Genomic DNA, 23,731 nt, shown 5'->3' with positions numbered 1-23,731 from the left:
TGCTACTAATTTACCTGGTGATCCAGTGTTTCGCAACTAACCTGCACTTTGCCGTTAATCCCGGTGGACTCCATGCGACTTGCCAGGTTGACCGTGTCACCCCAGATATCGAACAGCGGCTTGCGTGCACCGATGACACCACTCACCAGCGATCCCGTGTGCAATCCTAGGGTCGTGGGAACGTAGCGAAACACAAACATAATGTGCAACAACATGCACACACAGACACATACATACACACGCAGGCACACACAAATACATGTACACACGGACACACACACACAGGCACACACAAATACATGTACACACGGACACACACACGCATACGTGGACACATGCACATGGACACACACGCACGCATGAACGCACAAACACGCATGCACATACGGGGTATTGCCAAGCATTTTCTTCTTCAGATGGCGAGCCAAGGAAAATATTAAACTGAAGCAAGGAAAACGGTGGAACCTTCCAAGTTGGAAGGCCGTTGGTTAGCGCTATCGAGCAGTGCTCAAGTTCACTTTCTGGCCGTGGAATGTCTCAGTACTCCTTGTTAGTCTTGTGCTACCTTGTGCACGTCTGACTGTTCCAAACCTGGTTTAGTTAGTGGACTCTCACGCATAACTTGTGCCCCACAGTTTTCCTTGTTTCAATTTAACATTTTCTTCTTCACTTGCAATAGAAGGTGATGAGAGTTCTAGAATACTACAAGAATAGCTTTATTTAATTTTTGTTACTACAAAGCACTGGCCAGCAACATAAAAGGGGAGGTAGACAATGCTCAGCCAGTGCGGGCTTTGGGCCGATAGAGAGGTTCCGCCTAACGTAATTACGTTAGTAAAAAAACGTAGTCGATCTACGGAAAGTCTTACGTAAACTGCATGCGGATCTGTGTTCCGCCATACGGAGTTTTCAAATCACGTACTAGCTGCCCTTGGCAACTCCGAACGCGGCAGTGTACGACCGGATCGACCTGGGGAGAGAATCATAAATTCGTACCACAATTCACTTACGGAGCAGGTACGTTATCAGAGCCCTATCTACGTACTCTGCGTAGACAACTTTCCGTAAGTGGAGTGCAAACTCACGAATTCACGGGTTTTACCACCCACTAACGTAAAGTTGCTCAACTTTACGTAGTGCGGAACCTCTCTGATGTCAAGCCAGTGGGGGGGGGGCTTTCCCAGCTATCCATATACGTGTAGTCATCTACTCACCTATTCTCAGCGTGAAGTTATTGAAGGCATTTGCGTTGATTTCGTCGATGGCGGCGTTCATATCGTGAGCCAGCATCGCCAGTACACTGACAGCGCAATGCTGTCCCGTCGGGTCATGCAGTCCAGCCACTAGCATGTACGTAGGTCCGATTGTCTTGATCTTCTCCACAGTGCTGTATTGCGAGCGGCTCATAAGCTGCACACACAGCACACACATACGTACATACATACGTACACACGCACACATGCAAACACCCGCCAACACCCGCCAACACCCGTCAACACCCGCCAACACCCGCCAACACCACACACACACACACACACACACACACACACACACACACACACACACACCAACACACACGCACGTACGCACGCCAACACACACAAACACACACATATACGCAAACACACAGCACAAAATTATACTTAGCAGCATTAGCTACTAGTAACGTACAGGTCACGGTGGCCCATAGTCAATTCTGACCATAGAGGCAAGAAGTTTTAGAGAACTTCTGTTTCAATGAGCTTCCCATAGTGAGTGCGGTGCTCGTCTCCTCCTCTCTCTCGTCACCTTTGCCTCCCCAACCAAAGTCAGGTACCCAATCAGGTACCCAATCCCAGACGGGTCACCTGCAAAGCAGGCAATACGACCCACAGCCTCTTGTTTGAAAGGCCAATACTCAAACCACTTCGCCAACCACGCACACTTGGGCTTTGCGACGAGTATGGGTTGCCAAATCGGAGCGGCCCTGATAATAGGCTCACTGACATAAGCCAAAACAATCGGTGTTGAAAACCCCACACCCCAATTGTTCGTGATCAGACTGTAGACTGTATAGAGCTTTTTCATGGTTCTACAAAAGGTCATGTGACATGTTCACCACGTGCTGCATAGTACAATTTTCTGTGATGATGTCTCCCATAGGTCATGTGACCTGTTCCATCAGTACTCACTTTCGGTACCCGGGAAAAACCTATATACCTGTGAAGGGTTGAACAAACTCTAAAGCGAGAGGTAGCGGCACAGCTGGCAGCAGGTACAGCATTCCAGCGAGCAGCAGCGAGAAAGAAGATGCCCCCCCCCCCCAAAAAACACGTTAACTAGGCCAGCTCACCTTATCCCAGTCGGAGAAGACTTCGTTGAGCAAACGCAGACACTCCATACCGTGACGATTGCTAGAGACCTCCTGGTAGAACGTCTCGCTGAACTTCGGTATTGCGCAGAACATGACGGCCACGTTGTCATGGTAACAGCTGTACAGTTGCTGCGTGCAGGATAGGAACACATTAAAAAAACAAAAAAAAACAAAAAAACAGAACAATCTCCATATCCGACATCAGCCACCCATGTACAGCACTGCAGTATGTGTTTGTAGAGAGATGTGTATGATTGCATGAGTGCATGAGTGCATGAGCATGCATACCCCCTGAGAGTGTGCAACTCCCACATACCCTGCTGTATCAAAAAGTATTCTTTCTAGACCAAAGAGTGGTATATTTGATAACATTTAATAACGATAGAAATTTTTACGATACTTCTCCAGACGTTTCGTTGTTCTGAACAACATCGTCAGTGGATCCACTGACGATGTTGTTCAGAACAACGAAACGTCTGGAGAAGTATCGTAAAAATTTCTATCGTTATTAAATGTTATCAAATATACCACTCTTTGGTCTAGAAAGAATACTTTTTGATATTACAATGAGAGTGAATAATCAACGCTTGTCCACCAACTCTTTTTATATATATTTTTTTATACCCTGCTGTGCCGACAGAATTCAAGTTGACGTCATAATCTATGATGCACTGCTCCCTGCACCAGTGATTTACAACATACGTACGGGTGTCAACGCATCACACGTTTTTCTTTGCAATAATTCGTACAGGATCAGATGGGCTTTGGTCCACCACAGGTTCCGGATTCGTCTGATACTGTAAAAGCCATATAATATAACGAAGTGCTAACTCTAACGAGTTAACGAGGAGAAATCTGTCGTTAAAATAGAAATCGATATACAGAAATCGATACATAGACTGTCCTATTGAGCGTTGAGAATGAGTGAGAATCGTTACCTTTGGTACACGTAAACTAGTCAATTTTGGGAAATCGTTATATATGCGCCTCGTTAGAATAATGGCTTTTACAGTAGTCCGTGTACAGTGCGCACTGCGCATTGCATCATAAAAATGACGTCAACTTGAAATTCTGTCGGGACAGCACCCATAGTCATGACTGGCGCATGATAGGTGACACAACACGTGTACTCTCATCATTCTGACTGTCTAGTGTCTACTTACAGTGCTGCGTGTTTTCTGAGACAGGAAATGCTTTGCAACGTGTTTCGGAAGAATGTTGTGCAGTAGATATACATTGGCCTGGCGTAGCTGTTTGTTCTGACGCGTGCTGCGGGAGAACTGCATACACGCACATACACATACACATACATGCACGCACGCACGCACACACACACACACATGTGCTGGAAGAAACACAGACATAAAGCAGTGAGCGTGTACACTGGCAACTATACAATGACATCATCCATTACATCACCATAATAATTTATTCCCATGACATCACAATGACATCATGCATTCTAGGAAACTGCCACAGACATCATCGGGATGAAGTTGTACAGCACTGTACCTCTTGGTTCCATATATGGTTAATCTTCAGCATGATCTCCATCTGTACACAGTGATAAGAGAAAGCGGAAGTAGAGAGTCAGCATTTGATTTATATTTTTATTTTTACTATTTTCTCTCTCGAAATTGTCAACAGATGCGTTGACCTCATGCAATGAGTGATATGCGAACTGTCATTATTATTATTATTTTACTATGTTCACATACCCAGCTTGAAAAGAATAATGAATGACAATGGTACGGAGAACAAGGCCAACCGCGACAAATAATGAGCAGGCGCTGCACCGAGACGCAGCAGTGATGGTGGGGCATTGATGGCTCTGCCGACCTGAGGTCTCGGCATCATGGCCAAAAACACGCGCCAAAAAGAAACAAAAAGATAGAACTGTACGATGAGAGAAAGCAAGGCTTAGCACCTGCGAGTGTGCGGAACAAACTATGATACTATGTAGACGAGAGCAGCATCATAGCGAGTCGACTGCCCAGGGCCAGTTCGTGCTTAGATGGCAATATACGTTCATTTTAAATGATTGCATTCCCTTGCTGTGGATATCAAGGATACAGTCACACCTCGCTTAACCGCACACATCGTTTTCCACAAAAAGTATCCGGAGAGGCAAGGGAACCAGATAGTCGAACACACATAGTGTATGTATGCATGATTTACGCTGGAAATCGGTAAAAAAACAAGTTTCTTCGGATGGCGAAAACGAAAGGCGTACAGCACCGTACAGCACAACACGCTCCTGTACTTACGGATCTGGCATGTGTGAAGACAACCAAGACAGCCACCACAGCCAGGAATATACTGAAATCACCGAAATACACCGGCAAGTCGATGCTGTATCAAGACAACAAGAGAGAGAGAGAGAGAGAGAGAGAGAGAGGAGAGAGAGAGAGAGAGAGAGAGAGAGAGAGAGAGAGAGAGAAAAAAAGAGAGAGAGAGAGAGAGAGAGAGAGAGAGAGAGAGAGAGAGAGAGAGGGAGAGAGGAGGAGGAGGAGGAGGAGGAGGAGGAGGAGGACGAGGAGGAGGAGGAAAAAGAGTGCATGAAAACGTGAGTGTGACGGAACACTGGGAGGGGGAGAGGGGGGGGGGGGGGGGGGGGGGGGTGAGGAGTGTCGAGAGATTGAGTAAAACCAGGAGAGGGAGATAGAGTTGGTATGTGTGGGAGCATTTATAAAAGCACGCTGATTTTAGTTTTGAGAGAAGGCAGCTCTCCTGAATCTTGAAGACTTACCCGTTGGATACTCCAATCCAGTAGAAGTGCGTGTCTGTGAACGGTAGCTTGAATAATGTCCAGGTGAATATAACCGGCACTATAGCCAGCGCTATGACAACGAATATCAGGTAGAGGAAGCGTGTGCGAAATAGCATCAGCATACCAACCAGGGCAAACATCTCAGCCTGCAGGACAAGCTGTGCACACGTGAACATACATGACAGACAAACAGACGAACACGCACATACATGAAGACGGACAGACAGATAGACCAGACAGACAGACAGACAGATGGACAGACAGACAGACAGACAGACAGACAGACATCCAGATATGTGGACAGACAGACAGACAGACATACATCCAGATATGTGGACAGACAGACAGACAGACAGACAGACAGACAGACAGACAGACAGACAGACAGACAGACAGACAGACAGACAGACACTGAAGCAGTCAGGTCCTGAATGGGACTTTACTAGACTATTAATGCAAGGATACATTTGCCAAATTCTAATGTGGCTTAGTACCAGGTCCTCTCTCTCCCCCTCTTAATGCTTCCATGCTGTTTTGACCCCGACCATCCTGTTTTTCTCTCCCTGACAATGCCCAGTCATACAATACCCATCAGCAGCACAGCACAACAAACTCTTCTTGGCAGCAAGTTACAAAATCACGGATCGGCATAAATAGAACCTTCCCATCACCCCCAGTAAATGTTAGGATGGCAACAGCAATTACTGTAGAGGCAGAAATTTTCGTCGGTCAATAATTTCGTCCAACTCTAAAGAAAAGGAGTTCGTCCGGTTGAAAATTCCGTCCATCGATCATAAGAGTGTATTGAAAAGCTGGTCAAATCGACATTAGTCCGGCATTTAATTTAGTCCAAAAGCTCCTTGGACGAAAAAAACGAAATGAAATTCCAGACGAATATTTCTGCTTATACAGTACAGAGAAAGTGTACCCGGAATGGTAGAGGCCACATGGGCTTTGGACACGCTACGGCCACTATGGTATTGACCTCACCACTCTTTGCCCCGGGTACTATAATGTATCAATCAAATGCACTGCCTGATTTGGGCTGTATAAGGAGAAAATATTCGTCTGGAATTAAATTTTGTCTTTTTCGTCCAATGAGCTTTTGGACTAAATTAAATGCCGGACTAATGTCGATGTGTCCAGCTTTTCCATACACTCTTATGATCCATGGACAAAATTTTCAACCGGACAAACTCCCTTTCTTTGGAGTTGGACGAAATTATTGACCGACGAAATTTTCTGCCTCTACAGTAAATTTTGCAATTTTTCAGAGGAGCCACCCCTCCTCCCAACGAGTAAATTGTACCTCAGATGACTGACCCTACCACACTAAATTTCCTTCCGACGCCCCTAGCCCAACAATCTCCCTTTTCTTTCACAGCACAACCTAGAATGGTGTGCATAAGGGCGCGTTCAGACTACCCTGAATCCCGTCAAACCGTGAACGCCGATAAACCGTGATGGACATTCACACTACCGATAACAAACGTTACCGTGAAGTTTTGCAGCTCTCACCGTGGCACTGAAAAGGGATTTTCCCTTTTTCCCCAGCACGCATGCAGCCTGAGCACCTTTTTTACTGCCCGAAATCTTTTACTGCCGCAGCAGCCGCGGCAGTAAAACTTTTCCACCGGTAACGTGCTAGTAACGTCACGTGATCAAATCACCTTGGCGACTTTCCCGTTCCGTCACTTTTTATCGGTAGTCTGAACACGCCCTAAGGAGACACATGGACGGAGACGGAGACATGGCTTGGCAAACATGGGGACAAGTGGACTTACGTGTGGGAAGTCGCATCTGTTCTCTTGCGGTCGTGTGGGTATGGGCAGAAAGCCGCCAGCGTCCTCACTACTAACGTTGCATGTATACGCATAGCCGTGTGGTTGCGTAGTATTGCGCAACAGTGAACTGTTTGTGGATAACGTCCAGTTCGGCGGTGGTGTTGTGATATTGTGTGATGAGTCTGATGACATGGTGGCTGGTGCGGATGAAATCGGGGCGGAGGAAATGACCGGAATGCTCTCGTTGGTAAAGCATCGTGTAGTATCCATTAGGATAACAACACTCTTGTCAACGAGAACACACTGTATGATGTAGGTAGTGGACGGTGTGGTGTCGGCGGTGATGGTGCGCGCAGTGCAGTTATGCATGATGATAGAATGGGGTTGGTTAGCCAGCTCTCCACAAACAACCTACCAGAACATACATATACACACACACACACACACACACACACACACACACACACACACACACACACACACACACACACACACACACACACGCACACACGCAATATGCACAATCATGCACATCCGCGCATACACACTCACATGCACACACACACACAGGAACTTGTACTTGTTGCTCACTGCCAAAACTGGTCACGTGGGTCTCCCCGGGAGAGGGGAGAGAGACTCAAAAGGAATCTTGGAAAGATGACTCAATTGGCTATTGAACCGCCCAACGGCCGACACCCCCTGAAATCCCCAAAATTCTGGGTGGACTTGAAATGATCCCACTTATGGGCTCACCACACCTCAGTAAGTGGGTGAGGACAAGGTGCAGAAAAAGGATTGACGGCATCAGGGTATTCGTCCCAGGATCCAACTGCAGTTACCCCTGCCCCCAGTGAAGGTAATACTTGCTACTAGTGTGAGTGGCTAAATCAGAGTGAATCTGATATAAGCTTCACTAGCACCATTGATTACACAAGAGTTAATCTAGCCAGAAGCAGTCCATGGTTAACAGGTATGTATACTTCAAAAAGAAAGTAGATGAACCCTGAAACCAACAAAGGTGGTAGGTACAACATTACACCTTCAAGCAGCCGAGCCCGTTGGCAACAGACCCAACACTATCCGGCATAAGTGTACCCACCAACCGAACTAGCTGGCACCCGCGCACACACACACACACACACACACACACACACACACACACACACACACACACGCACACGCACACGCACACGCACACGCACACGCACACGCACACGCACACGCGCACGCGCACACGCACACGCACACACACACACACACACACACACACACACACACACACACACACACACACACACACACACACACACACATGAAGAAGAGAAGCAAACAGTGCTGATCCGAGCAATATGCCAGGAGCTGAAGTAGCAGCTACTGTACAATGCACTGCAGGAGAAACTCGCAACCATCACCACACATAATGCAAAATCCTATCCAAGGCATACCTACTGCCGAACTGCTCAAACCGCCCGCAGTTGGCCAGACGTTTTCAGGCCATTAAGTGCGCTTGCCAAAAACGTGGATAAATTCGACAATCTCTGCCCAGGTTGCCAGTCAATCCTCGGTAGTATAGTGGTAAGTATCTCCGCCTGTCACGCGGAAGACCCGGGTTCGATTCCCGGCCGGGGAGGACATTTCTTTTTTTCTTAATTGATTACTACCGGTATACCGCGACTTGGTCCATTCATAAAAATATGAACTCCTAGCTTTTGGCCGTGAATGGGTCAAACCTTGAAGCTTTTTTGGCACGTGCACCCCCTAAAAATTTCGATCTACAGTCCATTTCAAAACTATAGACGCGTAGGGTTTTTGAAATATTTCAAATTTGGCTGGAACTTCCACTTTTATGTTTATGTATCTATGTCATTTGGATCTTCCCAAGTTGTACAATGTACTGTTGAGATACCGAATTCAAATAAATCAATACCAATACCAACTTTTTGAGAATAGTTTTCGGAATATTGCTCAGGACCGCTCCACAATTACTCTCATATAGTTTCTAAATGATTGGATAACAGACGCCCAATTTGGAAAAAATTATGCACAAGTGATCACAGATTTTATGTGGTATAGATGCTGGCATAACGGTTTTTGCCTAGGTACGCGTCTATAGTTTTGAAATGGACTGTAGGTTCAGCATGCACATAATGACCCTGAATGACATGCACCAGCCATGCTACACATACAATGTATGCGGCCGTATGTATGTATGTATGTATGTATGTATGTATGTATGTATAACTCATAATCACAAGGTGATCGTAGAGGCATTAATCAGCGAGAGAATTGTGAATGATGTCTCTGAATCCAACTCTATCGTGTGCTGCATGAGAGAGAGCATGCAAGGGCCTAGGGAAGACCCGTCCAACTTTTAATGTTAGAAATCCATGATGTCGCGGGCCTTCCTCTCGGTTGAGAAACCGTACCCCCCCCCCCCCCCCCCCTTAAAAGGAGGCCAGCTACGTCCCTGGCTATCATCAAGAGTACAACACCAGAGTGAACAGCTCCTCATCCCATGCTGCACCCCATGCTGCATGAGGCCGATCCCATCATGCTGCATAAGGCCGATCCCATGCTGCATAAGGCCGATCCCATGCTGCATAAGGCTGATCCCATGCTGCATAAGGACAATAAATAGAGGTCGATCCCATGGCGAAGTGTTATGTTTAGGTCACCATGCATCATGGATGCATTGTATGATTCATGTACAGTGCTGTCGGGCGCTGAAGAGCGGTGTGCCGAAGAGCGGTGTGCCGAAGAGCGGTGTGCCGAAGAGCGGTGTGCCGAAGAGCGGTGTGCCGAAGAACGGTGTGCCGAAGAGCGGTGTGCCGAAGAACGGTGTGCCGAAGAACGGTGTGCCGAAGAACGGTGTGCCGAAGAACGAACAGGCTACGATTTAACCAAGAGCGACCAGCCTGGTCCTACAGTAAAACCTGTAACTAAAGACCACCGTGACTAGCGACCAGCCTGGTACTACAGTAAAACCTGTAACTAAAGACCACCGTGACTAGCGACCAGCCTGGTACTACAGTAAAACCTGTAACTAAAGACCACCGTGACTAGCGACCAGCCTGGTACTACAGACCACTTCGCCAGGCACGGACGGTCTCACATCCCTAGATGGTTGTACGGTGCAGACCTCTAACTAAGGACCACCTGTCACTAAAGACCGCTTTTTCTGGCCCCAAGGGGTGGTCGTTAGTCACAGGTTTGACTGTATACGGTTTCTCAATAGTGCATAGACTACAGTACACTACAGTACAGTACAGTACAGTACAGTACAGTACAGTACAGTACAGTACAGTACAGTACAGTACAGTACAGTACAGTACAGTACAGTACAATACAGTAAGAACAGTGCAGGCTAGGAGGCTGATCCCCCAGTTCTTCGGCATCCGACACAGTACAGTACAGTACAGTAAAGTACAGTACAGTACCAGGGGCGTCGGAAGCAGTTTAACATTGGTGCGGCGAAAGTGTGAGAGGGGGGTCCGGGGGTCCTCCCCCGGGATTTTTTTTGAAAATTGGGCCTAAAAGGCCATATTTTTAATGCTACCGAATATTATGAGAAATATGAATATGCATGCTGATGACACACCGCATTGTCGATGTAAAACATGGTACCTGTACAAGAGTCGACAAGCCATCAACAAGGTTGAAAATGTAAAAAAAAAAAAAAAAAAAAAAAAAAAAAACTTCCAAAATTATTGGTGCGGCTTTAGCCGCACCTGCCGCACCGGTTCCGACGCCCCTGAGTACAGTACAGTCTCCACTGTATGTACTGTACTGTACTGTACTGTACTGTACATACAGTGGAGACTGACTGTATGAAGGTGGTGGTATGGCTTACCATTCCCAGGTTGACAATGATGTGGAGAACGAAGTATGCAAGCAGAGTGATGACAGTGCGCGCTGTGCGTGCCGCTCGGATACGTTTGATAATTGCCTGTGTTCTCTGCAGATACACACACACGCATGCACACAGACAGACAGAGAGACAGACAGAGAGACAGACAGACAGACAGAGACACATACACCTCAGACCTCAGACGTGCCCATCGCGGAAGCGATGATAGCGAACAGCTATGTTAGACATAGCAACTTGTGCTGGGATTACACCATTCAACAGCTTGCAAGGCTGATGAATTGACCGCCACTATTTTTAGCCTGGTATCCACCACACAGCTGTTTGAAGTGACTTTTTCTGGCCAGTGAATCCCTATTTTTCATTTTTCTACACACACACACACCACACCACATACTCCGGCATACACTGGCTGTTGGTAACCACCCAGGAGAATGAAAGAAAAGTCAGGAAGAGTCTGAGAAAGAGAAGAAAGCCGTGACGTGTGCGACCATAAGGCCACCCTTTCTTTTTTCGTTGTTTAACGTCCGCGCCCGCGTACCTTTTTGCCTCCGACCGGAAAAAAACAAGAAAGTAGTAGTAAATAATCGACGCGGAGACAACAATTTTATAATAGCTATAAAGAGAACAAATTCTGCTGTCATCGCCACACTACAACAAAGTCATGAAGGTTTACCAAAATCGATTTTCTTGTCACGGAGGACGACACTGAGGACGAGTTGGAAGATGAGACGGGGGACGAGGTTGCGGTTGGTGGAGACGAGGAATCGGATGGTGATTGTGATCGTAAGAAGTCTGCCGTTTTTCTTCATCTGTTGTCTCACCCTAAGTGTCTGCAGGTGTATGATGATTTTAGTTTTTCTGTTCTTTGTCGTGCACGGTACGCTAGTCAGTTGAAAGTACTTGAGGCTGTTTGTATTCGTTTGCATAAGCCTGATCTTTGTAAGCAGAAGAAACATGTAGTTGCGTTAAGATTGTTTTCGTAGGTGCACAGCATGATTGTTTGTCTAACTACACAGTTCTAGCGTTGCAATTAGTTCCTCACCCCTGTTGCACTTAGCTCTCACTTTACTTCTATTGTCTCACCTTCCCTCATTCTATTTTTAGCACTTTGTTTTGTTCTCGTAACACATTTACTAAATGTATATAAATTATTGATTTGGCATGGTTATTCTTTAGTCACGGCTTTCCACTGATGATTGTGACAAGAAAATCGATTTTGGTAAACCTTCATGACTTCGTTGTAGTGTGGCGATGACAGCAGAATTTGTTCTCTTTATAGCTATTATAAAGTAGTAGTACCAATAATATGTGAAGTAAGTTGTAAATACATGATTGTGTAGTTTCACAGTGCACTGAGCTACAGTGCAGTGCAGTGTGCCGATCATGACCTTAAAATACATAATCCTACACAGTTGCGAGGGCATGACGCTCTGATCAGGCCCGAGGTCTGTGAGTGATCTTGCCCGAGGTCGCGACGCCCAAGGGGCGTAGCCCCGAGGGCGTCGCGACCGCGGGCAAGATCACTCACATGACCGAGGGCCTGATCAGAGCGTCATGCCCGATGCAAATGTGTAGGATTGCGGTTCAGACAAGGCCCACATATATGGAGATGTTCAAAGAGAAAAAAAGCCTTGGCAAAATGCCGCAATGTCACCCTAGTCACATTGTGTGCAATGTCCATCATAAACAGCTATTTGTTTGGTCAGGACTTTCCACTTTTGAGATGAAAGTATTCAAGTACAGTGAAGCCGACTGAAGGCAGTAGTAACGTTAGTAGTACCAGTAATATAAACCCGTTCTCCGAGTAAGATTGATGATTGTCAGAGTAAGGTTCGAATGCTAGTGCTGAGAAGCTACACTTGTTGAGGTCTGCTTCCCTTACGTGCGTTTCGCCGAGCAACATGCCCAGCTGCAAGGTCGGATGGCGTTTCTGGCCTCCCTACAGACGTTCAAGACGTTCAAGACAGTAGTGAGTAATTATTTTGGAGAAGCGAGACAAATTTTGAAGAGCTCGTCGGAGATGTTGACCAAGGCAAGGACTTCGAAAAAATGGTAAGTACGCATGTGCGGCGCGGTGCTGTATGACTGCTGTTCTTGCCCGGATATGCGGGCAAGAACAGCAGTTGTACCGTATCGCGTACAGAATAAGCGGGCAAGATCGACTGATCTTGCCCGCTTATTCTGGCCGCTCATTGGCTGTGGCCTGGCAACAAGCACGTGTCATGTCTGAACTTATAATCTTGCCTCCCGGGCATGCCTTTGTCTTGTGTTCTTTTTCTTTTTTTGTTGGCTTTTAAATATCGTACGGTGTGTGTCCTAGTAAAAATCCAGATGTAATGAATTCATGACATGCTAACTCCATGCTATGTACATGTACATGTACCTGTTTTGTTGGATTCATCAGGCATGTGCTCCAATGTACCATCGAAGAGTGTTGTTCTATGCCTGCAAGTGCCGTTAGGCCGCGGTCACACCAAGCGCGATTCAGCCATTCAGCGGAAAAAAGCGCTTTTTGACGTCATCGTCGCTACGGAAACGGCTGAATTTTCGGCTTCAGCCTTTTTCAGCAGTCAGCCGTTTTCAAAGCGCTGAATGGGAGCGCTGAATGGATTCAGCCACTTTCAGCCATTCTGGCGCAGTGGCGGGAAAAATAAACTCGTTCAGTTCTTGCTTTGTCCGCATTGGCAGTGGATTTCTTTCTCAACCTCAATCGATCTCAAGGTTTACCACAGCTCACGGAGATGCCCCGTGCACGTAAGCAGTCGGCTCCCGGGCCCAGGCATTCCAGTCGCAGGCGCACCTCGTCGTCCCCGTATGCCGACACTCCAAATCGAGCCCCTAGCCCTGCGGACCATGCGGCCGATCGTTCCGGCAATGCCCGTGCGGATCGTTCCGGCAATGCCTGTGCGGAGCAGGACGATATCCCGTCCGCCGTTCCCCAGCCGGCCAGCTTACTCACAACTGGCCTAAATCCACGTTCCGTTACGGCGGCCGTGTCGACGGCCCTGCACCCCCTGCTGGCTCGAGTCGAGCGCCTTGAGGAGCGAATTTCAGCTCGCCAGGATCTTCCAGCTTGCATCGTGTTCTGCCACCTTCCGGCTTTCGTTGTTGGTGAAACTTCTCTCCTTGCCTTTTTGTCGGTCATCATGGAATCCTGGACAGTAGCACTGGAGCGGCGACTACTGGAGTTTTGGTTTGAAACAAAAACCAAGTATGAGACCACTATGAAAAAAATACCAGAAAGAGAGCGTGGATCTTGGACGAACTGAAGAAGTGTGCTGGAAAAGGCGGACAGGACAACAAGAGAAAATCATATTCAAAAATGAGCGGGAAGAAAAAAACTCTAGCACACAAAAAAATCCAGCCGATTTCGCGAAGTGGTGTGACCAACCGCCCCATTCAGCACAAGCCACTTTCAGCGCAAGCGGGAAACGGCTTGTTTGGTGTGACCGCGGCCTTAGATCCGGAAATATTGTATATATCACATGCTTTACTGGTCAAAATGTTTGATTGGGGTTTCCAGTTTTTGGAATGGGCTTTTGTTTTTTTTCCGCCCTCCCGCGTACCTTTTCGCGAAAAAAAGAACGTTAAACAATGAATTAACAAAGGGTGGCCTAATCGTCGGGAATTGAACCCGCAACCTCTCGATTGGAAATCGACTGCACATACCACTGCACCATATGGGACACACGCACACGCACACGCACACGCACACGCACACGCACACGCACACACACACACACACACACACACACACAAACACACCATTTGACCATTTTGCGCCCATCCGGAGGCGATGATAGCGATGCTACAGCAGATGCCATAGCAACTTGTGCTGCGATTGCACCATTCGACAGCTTGCAAGGCTGAAGACTTGACCGCCACTATTCAGCCTGAAAGCAGGCAGACATAGTGGGATGGTCTAAGACCATGATTGAGAAACAGAGGGTACCAGGTTCAAGTCCTGCTTGGAAGCGGAAGGAATTTTTCCAGCCGTGCTGCGACCCACAGTTAATTGCCAGGGGAACTCGTGGCCTGGCATGAGGGTAACATGGATGCAGCTAATGGGATTTCGGTCTTTGACCACTTGGTGGTGGGTCTGATCTACTCACCTCCCACCGTTTTGACGCTGCATCTGCGCCTTTGATCCTAGAGGGTGGTGGCGTTCCCATGGCGGATGCGGAAAACTCGGCTTCTAGCCGAGTCTCACGCGAACCGTGAAATTTATTTTATTATTTATGCAGCCTGGTCAACACTACACAGCTATGAAGTGGCGTTTTCTGGCCAGTGTATCCCTACTTTTTGGTCATTTTTTCCCCCCCCCACTAACATCACACCACATACTCCGGCATGCACTGGCTGTTGGTAACCATCCAGGAGGATGAAAGAAAAGCTCATCCTGACACACGCATGCGCACACCACACTCACCCATAGTACAACCTCAGTCTGCCTGATTGCCACTGCATTGCCGCGTGAGCAGCAATGCCAAAACAAAACACAACGAAAACAGTTCTGTCACCTTCTAAGCTGGACCAGATTGTCATGAAATACATACATCCACCCTGTATATATCACTATTCACTTGATTATCATAGTATAAACCGAACAGACTTTTCTTGGGTTAATTACAAGCGCTTATATTCCGGGGAATAGGGTAAATTGACTTGGCATGAAGTGTTCGTCCCTCTTGATAGTCGTGCTTTATACTGTCTAGGCAACGAGTTCAAGAACCGTATTTCCATGACTGTAAGTCTGACTTGATTGTAAGTGGTATACTCATTTTCAGGTGCATGTTTTACACAAAACACTGTGTGTTGAGCAGGGAGTGGTGATTTCTTGCAGGTTTGCCGAGTGGAAGGTTCGACGGACTTCTCGTGTGCTCTGGATGGCAGTCGCGAGTCAGTCAAGTGAATTCAAGTCGGTAGGAAAGCGCGAGCTCCCATGTAGGGAGCAACACACAACGCCCTAAGCATCGCCGCAGTCGCACCAACCTCTTTTTCACAATGTTTTATCGTTTCGTTTCAATTTATTGACTTCAGTAGTAGGTCATGCTCGATTGTAAGTCGCACCCCCTGTTTTTACCCTTGAAGTTTACTGTAAAAGATGCGACTTTAATCATCGGAGGGAAGTACGGTGAATACTGTAGTGTCACGTACAAAAGCATGACTCGAATAGAAGCCGATTTTGCGACGCGTGTTGTGACGCAGAAGCACGATTTGAATAGAAGCCGCTTTCTGCAAGGTACATGTGCAAGACCACGCGTGGCAGTATGCACTGCACAGTGTGGCCTGATGATATTGACGTAGCAGCATGTTTTGAGTAGAAGCATGCCTTCAATAGTAGTACGGTTCGAACCCCGGCTTATACGGCCGCAAGCACCTGCTTTTATACGCAACATTACGGTAGATGAATACACTAGCAACAGAGCAGCAGAGCAACAGAGCACCAGAGCAGCAGCAGCAGCTCACCTGTTTCACACACTCGCAGAAGCGTGACCAAACGAGGGCCGCAACAACGATAACAGCTGGGCCCAAGGCTAGCCAGCCAACCAGACGAATCAACGTGGACCTATGCAGCGGCAGAAAGTGTGACATCGTCATGACAACATAGTCTAACATACTGCAAAACGGCAAATTTTAGCAACAGTGATATTTTAGCGATTTTAGAGACAGGAGTATTTTCGCCAAAGCACATGAAAAATACGAACGACGCAAGGTAAAACGCTGATTCCTCGCCCTGATCTACTCATAAAAAGACACCAGCAAACTAAACTCATGAAATGACACCACGCCGTAAAACAGACTGCACTCACATTACAATATCAAGGCATATAGCAGCCCATACTCACATTACAATATCAAGGCGTATAACAGACTGCACTCACACTACAACACCAAGGCGTACCGTAAAGTCTTGTATAAAAGCCGCGGCTTCTATGACTTTCTTGGTGAAATTTTGCAGGCTTCTATATGAGACAGGCTTCTATACAGGACAGGTATTTCTATGTATGTCAACACTAAAACCAGGCTTATGTGTGATTTGATGGGCCCAAAATTGCGGCTTCTATTCGAAGGCGGCTTCTATTCAAGTGCGGCTTTTATACAAGACTTTACGGTATAACAGACTGTAGTCACGTGACAACACCAAGGCGTATAACTGTGATGCTGGTCAGGATGACAAGGGAGTAGATGATGATGTTCAGCTCAAACGTATCGTCCGGCATCTTGTTGTACTGATGAAACAAACGCACGAGATCAGAACCAAAACGAACGAAACAACGCACAGTTGTTAGCAGGATCTATCTTGTTGAGCAATCACCTCACAAGAAAAGCCACGGTCCGCGCCCTGCACGTACCTACAGCAGACTGGCATCTAGGCATCATCTGCTGGGTAGCTGCTACAGACCAGGCCGGGGAAATTTGAATAACGTAGCGCCGCACCTAAGAGCACAGAGTGGTGTGCATGTGTGGTGATACTAGGACACCATGTGTGCATGTGTGGTGATACTAGGACACCATGTTTCTGGGTCAATTCTATTCATGAGGTCGACTGCACTGCACCACACTGCTTGCATTGCCACCAACCCATCCCGGCACACAACAGAGTTGCTGTGTACTGCGCATAAGTAGAACTAGTCGCCGGGAATTATTTTCGTCCGCCCATTTGTCCAGCTTTTCAGTACTGTGACGTTCCGTAGTCCCTGGAGGAACTCCCTCTTTCGAAGTTGGATGAAATTCTTAAGTTTCCGCTGGTACAGTATCTGCTGAGGTTGCAGCTAATCCTAGCAAACGCAATTTGTACACCGGGGCAGTGAATGAAGCTTTGAAAATGGAGGACGACAGTATGCCCCCCCCCCCCCCATCCACCACACACACACGCCTTTGACCTTTTGACGCCCGTCGATGCTACGGTAGAAGCCATAGCAACTTGTGCTGGGATTGCACCACTTCTAAAGCAGCTTGCAAGGCTGAAGAATTGACCGCCACTATTCAGCCTGGTCTACATCACACAGCTATTTGAAGTGGCTTTTTCTGGCCAATGAATCTCTACTTTTGGTCTTTTTCATTTTTCTTACCCCCCCCCCCCCCCCACACACACACACACACACACGCGCACACAAACACGCACACACACACACATGATGCAGTTATCGCAGTATATCCTCGTGACACTAACACTTTCCGTCATGAAGTCCTTCTTGAACGACAGTGTTCGGAAGTTCAAGTGCTCAAAGAACGTCCTGGCGAGAAGCAAAACACAAAGCAAGCAACATGAACAGCGTGGACATCATCAGTTGGAGACAGCGGCACAGTCCGAAACCTGTCTTTATCATAGCAGGCCCCGCGGAACCAGTCTGGGTGCTCAGGCCACGGTCGGACCAACTTCTTGGCCAGCAACGTGTGTTTACTGCTGAGGAGGTCATGTGACTACCCTCCATATCATACACAAACTGTATGAAAGTCATGTGACTACCCTCCATATCATACACAAACTGTATGAAAGTCATGTGACTACCCTCCATATCATACACACACTGTATGAAAGTCATGTGACTACCCTCCATATCATACACACACTGTATGAAAGTCATGTGACTACCCTCCATATCATACACAAACTGTATGAAAGTCATGTGTATACCCTCCATATCACACACATGACACTGTATGAAAGACTAGGATATGGCTGGACAAATCAAAAACTGCTTCCCTCGGTCCTGCCTAGTGTGACTATCGCAGGCACCAGCAGCGAGTGCAGGCATCAGCAGCGAGTGCAGGCATCAGCAGTGAGTCCAGGCACCAGCAGCGAGCGCATGCACCAGCAGTGAGACAAGATCTACACGTTACATCTAACTTTCACCTTGGCACGGCTCACTGCCGAGGCCACTCACTGCCGAGGCCACTCACTGAGCGTTTGTAGAGCCTCATGGTCTACATGTAGGCATGCAATCATGTACTAGTACTCCTCCGGGAACGAAAACTCTGTGACTTTCTATTCACATTCTCTAAGGAGTGCCAGGGCCCAAGAAATTCTGTTCAGTTGAAGAAATGCACTTCAAGATATGCATGGATGTACTTCCTTGAAGCATGATTCAGGGGCGTCGCACACGGTACGGTCACTACGGTATTGACCGTACCACTATTTGCCCCAGGTACCCCATGCATCAATAAAATGCCCTGATTTGGGCTCTAAATTTCCAAAAAATTTGGCTCAGCCTCCCCCACGAGTAAAATAAATTGTACACTATTTTAAGAGAAAAGATCTGGCAAGTTGGCATGCAGTCTTCACAAGGTGGTCACCACACACTACGCCTACGTTTGGTTGCTGTCGCCCAATGCTAGTCCGAGCGAGATGAACCTACTACGCTTTGGAAGCTACAGCATCAAGTCAATATAATTATACCGTTCTCGCGCGATTAGAGCCCCCTGTCGAGTAGTGCCCCAGTCTCTAAGAGCCAGTGAAAAAATAAAGCCCTCTCTTGAATAGTGCCCCCCCCCCCCCCCCTCCCCCGGCTTGAAACCAAGTGTATGTGCAAGTTTGGTGTTCTTTTGCTGATGTTTTCGGCCGTATCATTGCACTGGTGTTTTCAGGATCAAAATCGCAGTTCTTGTTGCCCTTTCTGTTGAGTCGTGATAGTTTACAGTACACTTTAGGCTCTGTTTTCCTTTGTTTATGCTGGACGACGCAACTGTACCAGCATTGATAAAAAATAGTGCCCTCTCTTGAATAGTGCCCTCTCTTGAATAGTGCCCTATCTTGAATAGTGCCCCATCTTGAATAGTTCCCTCTCTTGAATAGTGCCCTATCTTGAATAGTGCCCCACCTGTGATGGACATCGAACACAAATAGTTCTCTAGCCTAGGGGCACTAATCGCGCGAGTACGGTAACGACTCAAGGCTATTCAACTCGAAGTAGTCGTGACGACGAGTCTTACCTCAGATAACTCCGTTCTTCTAGCTTCTCGGAGAAGCATTTCCAGATGGCTGCCATATCATCATCATCATCATCATCATCGTCACCATCCCCAATGGTGTCAGTTGCAGCCTGCTGCTCCTCTACATCCTGCGCTGTGTCGGACGGCGGCAATGCAGAGTCCTGTGTTGCCATGGTTACGGGATCCAGCGCCGTGGCAACGCCACTGGCGCTCAGAGCGGTGGCGGCGGTGGCATTCTCCACAGGAACAATATCCATGGAAACAATATCGTCGGGGTCGAAAAGATCAGCCTGGTCCACGATGTCGGAGTCGAAGGACGTCAGTGATGGCAGGTTGGCGAACGGTCGCTGAATACTACGGAGCGTTTCGGACGTTAGTGAGCCGATGCGTGATCCGCGTAATGACACTGATCGAAATCCCGAGACCTATGGCATTGTAAGAAGATCAGACAGAATGATACTGTATTATCCGGAGCAGAAGACGCACTTTAAATGCCAGTTATCCACCCAAAAAATTGGTGCGGCTCACATTGCGATACAGTAAACCCTGTAACTAAAGACCACCGTGACTAGCGACCAGCCTGGTACTACAGTAAAACCTGAAACTAAAGACCACCGTGACTAGCGACCAGCCTGGTACTACAGTAAAACCTGTAACTAAAGACCACCGTGACTAGCGACCAGCCTGGTCCTACAGTAAAACCTGTAACTAAAGACCACCGTGACTAGCGACCAGCCTGGTACTACAGTAAAACCTGAAACTAAAGACCACCGTGACTAGCGACCAGCCTGGTACAGTCGTCCCTCTCTAATCCGGCACTTGTTTATCCGGAACCCTTGCCAACCGGCGCACTTTCTGACGAAACCGATTTTTTTCGTTCAATTCCTACATCTTAATCCGGCACTTGAATTCCGCCTCCGGCAGTGACTTTTTGAAACGAATCGCTCAAACTGCACGTAGTTTGATTTCATAATCCGGCAGTCGTAAATCGCGTACCGTACAGGTGCACTCCTTGCCAGGCCAGGCTAGGCCAGTCTGGTCAATGTTGTCCAGGAGACAACGGCAGTCAACCATACTTTCTTATTTAAGCAAGGAGTAGTGTCCTGCCAATTTTCAGGTGTGTGTGTGTGTGTGTGTGTGTGTGTGTGCGTGTGTGTGCAAGAGTACATGTGAACATGTTCTCTGTTTTACTTTATCACTTTATCACTGTGTATATTCCCGGAGAACAATTGAGAATATAAAGCCGTGCACCAAATACTTGGGTCGACACGGAAAAACCCTGCGTTTTGACGTACATATGATACATGTATGCAATTGGGTAGGGCCGGGTCAGAGGGCAGGATTTCTTAATCCAGCACCCTCGTTAATCCAGCAGAAAACGCCGTAGCAAAAGGTGCCGGATTAGAGAGGGACGACTGTACTACAGTAAAACCTGTAACTAAAGACCACCGTGACTAGTGACCAGCCTGGTACTACAGTAAAACCTGTAACTAAAGACCACCGTGACTAGCGACCAGCCTGGTCCTACAGTAAAACCTGTAACTAAAGACCACCGTGACTAGCGACCAGCCTGGTACTACAGTAAAACCTGAAACTAAAGACCACCGTGACTAGCGACCAGCCTGGTACTACAGTAAACCTGTAACTAAAGACCACCGTGACTAGCGACCAGCCTGGTACTACAGTAAAACCTGTAACTAAAGACCACCGTGACTAGCGACCAGCCTGGTACTACCGACCACTTCGCCAGGCACGGACGGTCTCACATTCATTATGGTTGTGCGGTGCAAACCTTTAACTGAAGACCACCTGCCACTAAAGACCACCTTCCACTAAAGACCACCTGCCACTAAAGACCACCTGCCACTGAAGACCACCTGACACTAAAGACCACCTGCCACTAAAGACCACCTGCGACTAAAGACCACCTGCCACTAAAGACTGCTCTCTCTCTCTCTCTCTCTGTAGCCACACAGGGTTGTCGTTAGTTACAGGTTTTACCGTAGTCTAATAATTAATGTCTAATAGACCAGTAATGTTAACAAACATTTAATATTCGTTATGCTGCCAACCTCTATGTGTTTCTACATAGATGCATAAATGCTCGTGCTAGTCCCCTACTTTGCCGATTTTTCACTCCTCGTGCTGTCTCATCATCCCGCACTGCTAGAATTACCCGTTATTAGGAATTGCTCGGCCTGGTACTGCCCCATGCCAGATTGTATTTTGGCTATCACTCTGTATCTTATCTTGGAGCTGACCGATGGAACGCCCCCACTGCCGCGATTCGCACCATATCCCTACCTGCTGCATTTCGCTCCGCTATCTTCACGTGGCTAGGGCACCCTGTAAGAAGACCATAGGTCTGTGGGGACTGCCCTAGTAAAATATGAATAAATAATAATAATAATATTAACTGGTTTGAGGGAAAGAGACAACGGGGAAAAGTCTGAAGAAAAAATTGACTGTCACCACCAGGACTCGAACCAGGGACCCTCGCTTGTAGCCAGCGATGCTCTAACCACTGAGCTATGGTGTAGTCGTCATCCCAGCAGAGGCCGTTCAACATTTTCTTCAGACTTCGTAATAATAAACAGTTTCCTCTGAGACAAAAATGCGATAATACTCATATAGAACATTTAATTGTGCACTGATAACAAAAAAAATGAAGAATGCTGTTGTTATGAGTGCACAATTTATCTTATTTATTGCCATTTTACGACTATTGTCTCCTCGTCGATTGTTAACGAACATTTAATTCTAACGAGTTAACGAAATAGAAAGAATCGCTAACATTATTTTGAAGTCGTTACGTGCAAAACGATATGTACATGTGCAGCATGTACGGTCAATTGTCGGTTTTGAGACAGAATTCGCTAGAATTTCACCTCGCTAACCCACAATCCGGAGATCTTTAACTTTAATCGACGTTAAATTATCTGGTCTTACAATAGCTGTGCTAAACGGGGTAGATGTCTGCATTTTGTGACAAAAGAGAATGCGTGCGGCTTATACTCCAGTGCGGCGTATACTCCAGTGCGGCTTATACTCCAGTGCGGCTTATACTCCAGTGTGGCTTATACTCCAGTGTGGCTTATACTCCAGTGCGGCTTATACTCCAGTGTGGCTTACCGTATTATCTCTAATATAAGCACGGTCCTTTATTTTTTCAATGTACCTCCACCCCGTGCTATTAATGGAGACGTTCCTTTATTGGAGACTTCCGTTATTATTTCAACCTCATTTCAGAGGCATGTTGCCATGCCAAATTCATGTCAGACACACACATTTCAGGGTTTTTTTGCCGGTACAGATAATGAATTTACACAGTGTGCTTATAATGGAGACTGAGCACTTTATTTTTTGAATGCCGCCCCAAGGTGTTCTATTATTGGAGACGTGCTATTATGGGAAATTGTGCTTATATTAGAGATAATACGGTATACTCCAGTATGGCTTATACTCCTGAAAACACCGTATTTTCTCTCACTGTCTCTCTGATCTCTCAGGAGACTGAGGACGTGTGGATGAGTACCCAGGGGCTCTATCCGTGTACTGTAAATATACAAATTTTCGGCAGCTATTTAATTTCGGCTATATTCGGCACCGACCCAAAACGCCTAAATTAAAACGCCGATGAAATTTTTCACAGCATCTGTCGCGCTATACCATGCCCTCTACCCCACGCCGAAAATAAATCGCCGCCGAAATGTCAAAAATCGTGAAGTGCCGAAATTTTGCAGCGCCGAAATTTTGTATATTTACAGTACATGGTTTCCACACGCACACATTGTTATACACATGCGAGCGTGCAAACAAGCACAGGAATGCGCGAGTGCACGCATGCATGCGTGCACACAAATGCATGCAAGAACGCACACATCCACGCACGTACACGCACATGCACATGCACGTAGTTTTTAGCGTTGCTAAATACTGCACACGCGCACGTACATGCAAGCACACGTACGCAAATGAAAACCATAGCACGTATACAGACATACAGTCATAACTTCTCA

General features: G+C 47.1%; 1 protein-coding gene and 1 non-coding gene across 3 annotated transcripts in view; one reads left to right on the top strand and one right to left on the bottom strand.

Annotated features, from left to right (window-relative positions):
• LOC135820783 (adenylate cyclase type 8-like) overlaps positions 1-23,731 on the bottom strand; it is a 43,836-nt gene that overhangs the window by 2,314 nt on the left and 17,791 nt on the right. For both annotated transcript variants that reach the window (XM_065333819.1, XM_065333820.1), the window contains exons 8-20: positions 19,713-20,137; positions 17,953-18,016; positions 16,911-17,008; positions 16,245-16,344; positions 10,758-10,862; positions 6,908-7,318; positions 5,103-5,281; positions 4,621-4,705; positions 3,866-3,907; positions 3,517-3,633; positions 2,333-2,482; positions 1,215-1,410; positions 42-166 (exon numbers count right to left, since the gene is read on the bottom strand). In XM_065333819.1, coding sequence (XP_065189891.1) covers positions 42-166; positions 1,215-1,410; positions 2,333-2,482; positions 3,517-3,633; positions 3,866-3,907; positions 4,621-4,705; positions 5,103-5,281; positions 6,908-7,318; positions 10,758-10,862; positions 16,245-16,344; positions 16,911-17,008; positions 17,953-18,016; positions 19,713-20,137 — 2,097 coding nt within the window. The remainder of the gene's footprint in view (positions 1-41; positions 167-1,214; positions 1,411-2,332; positions 2,483-3,516; positions 3,634-3,865; positions 3,908-4,620; positions 4,706-5,102; positions 5,282-6,907; positions 7,319-10,757; positions 10,863-16,244; positions 16,345-16,910; positions 17,009-17,952; positions 18,017-19,712; positions 20,138-23,731) is intronic.
• Trnad-guc (transfer RNA aspartic acid (anticodon GUC)) lies at positions 8,466-8,537 on the top strand. The gene has a single exon. It is a non-coding gene; the product is annotated as a tRNA-Asp (tRNA).

The sequence above is a fragment of the Sycon ciliatum genome, chromosome 7, assembly GCF_964019385.1.
Source record: "Sycon ciliatum chromosome 7, ocSycCili1.1, whole genome shotgun sequence".
Taxonomy (NCBI): Eukaryota; Metazoa; Porifera; class Calcarea; order Leucosolenida; family Sycettidae; genus Sycon; species Sycon ciliatum.
This window is presented reverse-complemented; position numbering and strand designations above follow the sequence as displayed.